General features: G+C 35.2%; 1 protein-coding gene across 1 annotated transcript; it reads right to left on the bottom strand.

Moving 5' to 3' along the window:
- Nucleotides 1,089-1,574, bottom strand: LOC109846980. The gene is made up of 2 exons (XM_020416222.1): nt 1,461-1,574; nt 1,089-1,366 (listed from the first exon to the last, which is right to left on the bottom strand). The coding sequence occupies exons 1-2, from the start codon at nt 1,572-1,574 to the stop codon at nt 1,103-1,105; spliced, it is 378 nt and encodes a 125-aa protein (XP_020271811.1). The 3' UTR covers nt 1,089-1,102.

Here is a 1,922-nt window from a genome sequence, read left to right as displayed (position 1 = left end):
GCTTGAGCATTAATTTCTTGTGTGAATATTGGTATAAGTAAGCAATCTCACTAGAACATATGAAAATGTTTGCAGTAGATGCATGCAAGTGATATAGCTGATTTCATCCGGAAAGAAGTTAACTTGCCACATGTTCTAATTGGACATTCATTTGGAGGACTTATTGTTCAGTCTTACCTTTGAAATAGATATTCCTCCCATAGGTCATCTTCTTCTGGTTAGTACGCAATTTAAAGTAATATGCATTTCATGTTTTTTTTTAAATTTAAATTTCAAGTCATGTTTTCCAACTTTGGCTTTTGACCAAATGGCAAAATAAACTTCCTATCTAATAGGACAGCTTTAACATCTTAATCTTTTTCTTTTTCTTTCCTTCTAGAATTGACGTAAACATAATTGATACCTCTATTTCTTGATTGCAGTGAGTGATAATTTGCATCCACTGCTTGCAGGAGTAAACATAATTGATACCTCTATTTCTTGATTGCAGTGAGTGATAATTTGCATCCACTGCTTGCAGGAGCTGTTTTAGTGTGTTCTGTCCCTCCTTTTGATTGCAGTGAGTGATAATTTGCATCCACTGCTTGCAGGAGCTGTTTTAGTGTGTTCTGTCCCTCCTTACTCCTGATCCCAACCGGCATCACAAGCCAAGCAAATTTCAACGACAATCTTATTTGATCAGTGTACATACGAATCGCTTACATTCTTTTTTTATTTACAATACATCAGTAGTAACATGTATAAACAAACATCTACTTATGATTTATATAAATGCAAGCTTTTTTACATGGGAAACAGAGGAAAACAACTGTAGAAAACAGCAACTAATAATAAAAGATAAAGTATCAATTATAAACCTTAGTACATAAATCAAGTTCTGCGTAGAGTATGGCGTGATCTGTATGCAAACCAAGCTTAACCAGCAGCATGAGATCAGCAGCAACATGAATCAGAGCTTAACCAGAGTATGCAAACCAAGTGTAAGGGTAAAGCATAGAAGCTGAGATCAGTATCACACAGAAAAGAGTATGCAAACCAAGTGCACTTTCTAACCACAACAGCATTTAAAGTAGTCACCAATTATGTATAACTTACCAGCTTTTCAAAGCATAACAACTTTGTCTGACGGCCAAGCTATTGTCGTACCAACGGCATCTTCAATGCATTCTAACTCAGATGTCGGCCTCCAAAGAGATGCACTAGGGATCCTAGGGATATCAACCCAAACACGCATAGCATTAGGACCTAAAGGAACGAAGTGAACAACCTGGTTCGGATCACTTGAAGACCAATGTCCTTCAGCAACTATCTTTCCCGAGCCACCAATATCTAACAAGTTGCACTTTTTCTTTGAGTTGTTCACACTCTAGCAACAATACAAAAACAGTGATATCAATTATAGAAAAGAAACTAGTATAATCAAATATCAAAATAATGATAGTATCAGAAAAAAAGGTTACCGAAGGAGATGATATGTTTGTAGATTCCACATTGTTAATTGAGATATTTTCCAATACAATCTTGTCAACAGGCCACGCTACTTTAGTGCCGATAGCATCTTCAATAGATGTCATGTCAGGCGTGGGTCTCCCTTACATGATAGTGCACTCTTTTTAGGACCATATGCCAACCATCTTAATGTCTTTGAATGATCATTCGAGTCAATAGGAATCTACAAAATATTAATATAAGCGTTAAATGGTGTACCTTAGCTAAGTAATAAATACAAGAACAAATATGAGATGATTAATTTTAAATAACCTTATTTTTTGTCCATTCTGCAATTTTCTCAGTATGCCGCTTCCAAAGTAAGGTCTGATTTTTTTCAAGCTGTTTGTATTTTGCTTGCAACTCCTCCAAATGCATACTAATAGAACACAAGAACACAACATATGAATTATAAAATAAAACTAATAAATAGA

This window comes from Asparagus officinalis, chromosome 7 (assembly GCF_001876935.1).
Source record: "Asparagus officinalis chromosome 7, Aspof.V1, whole genome shotgun sequence".
In the NCBI taxonomy this organism is placed as follows: domain Eukaryota; kingdom Viridiplantae; phylum Streptophyta; class Magnoliopsida; order Asparagales; family Asparagaceae; genus Asparagus; species Asparagus officinalis.
This window is presented reverse-complemented; position numbering and strand designations above follow the sequence as displayed.

Coding starts and splice junctions, on each gene's coding strand:
- LOC109846980 (XM_020416222.1), bottom strand. CDS start 1,574: ATGACATCTATTGAAGATGCTATCGGCACTAAAGTAGCGTGGCCTGTT. Junction 1,367..1,460: donor CAAACATATCATCTCCTTCG/GTAACCTTTTTT, acceptor TATTGTTGCTAG/AGTGTGAACAACTCAAAGAA.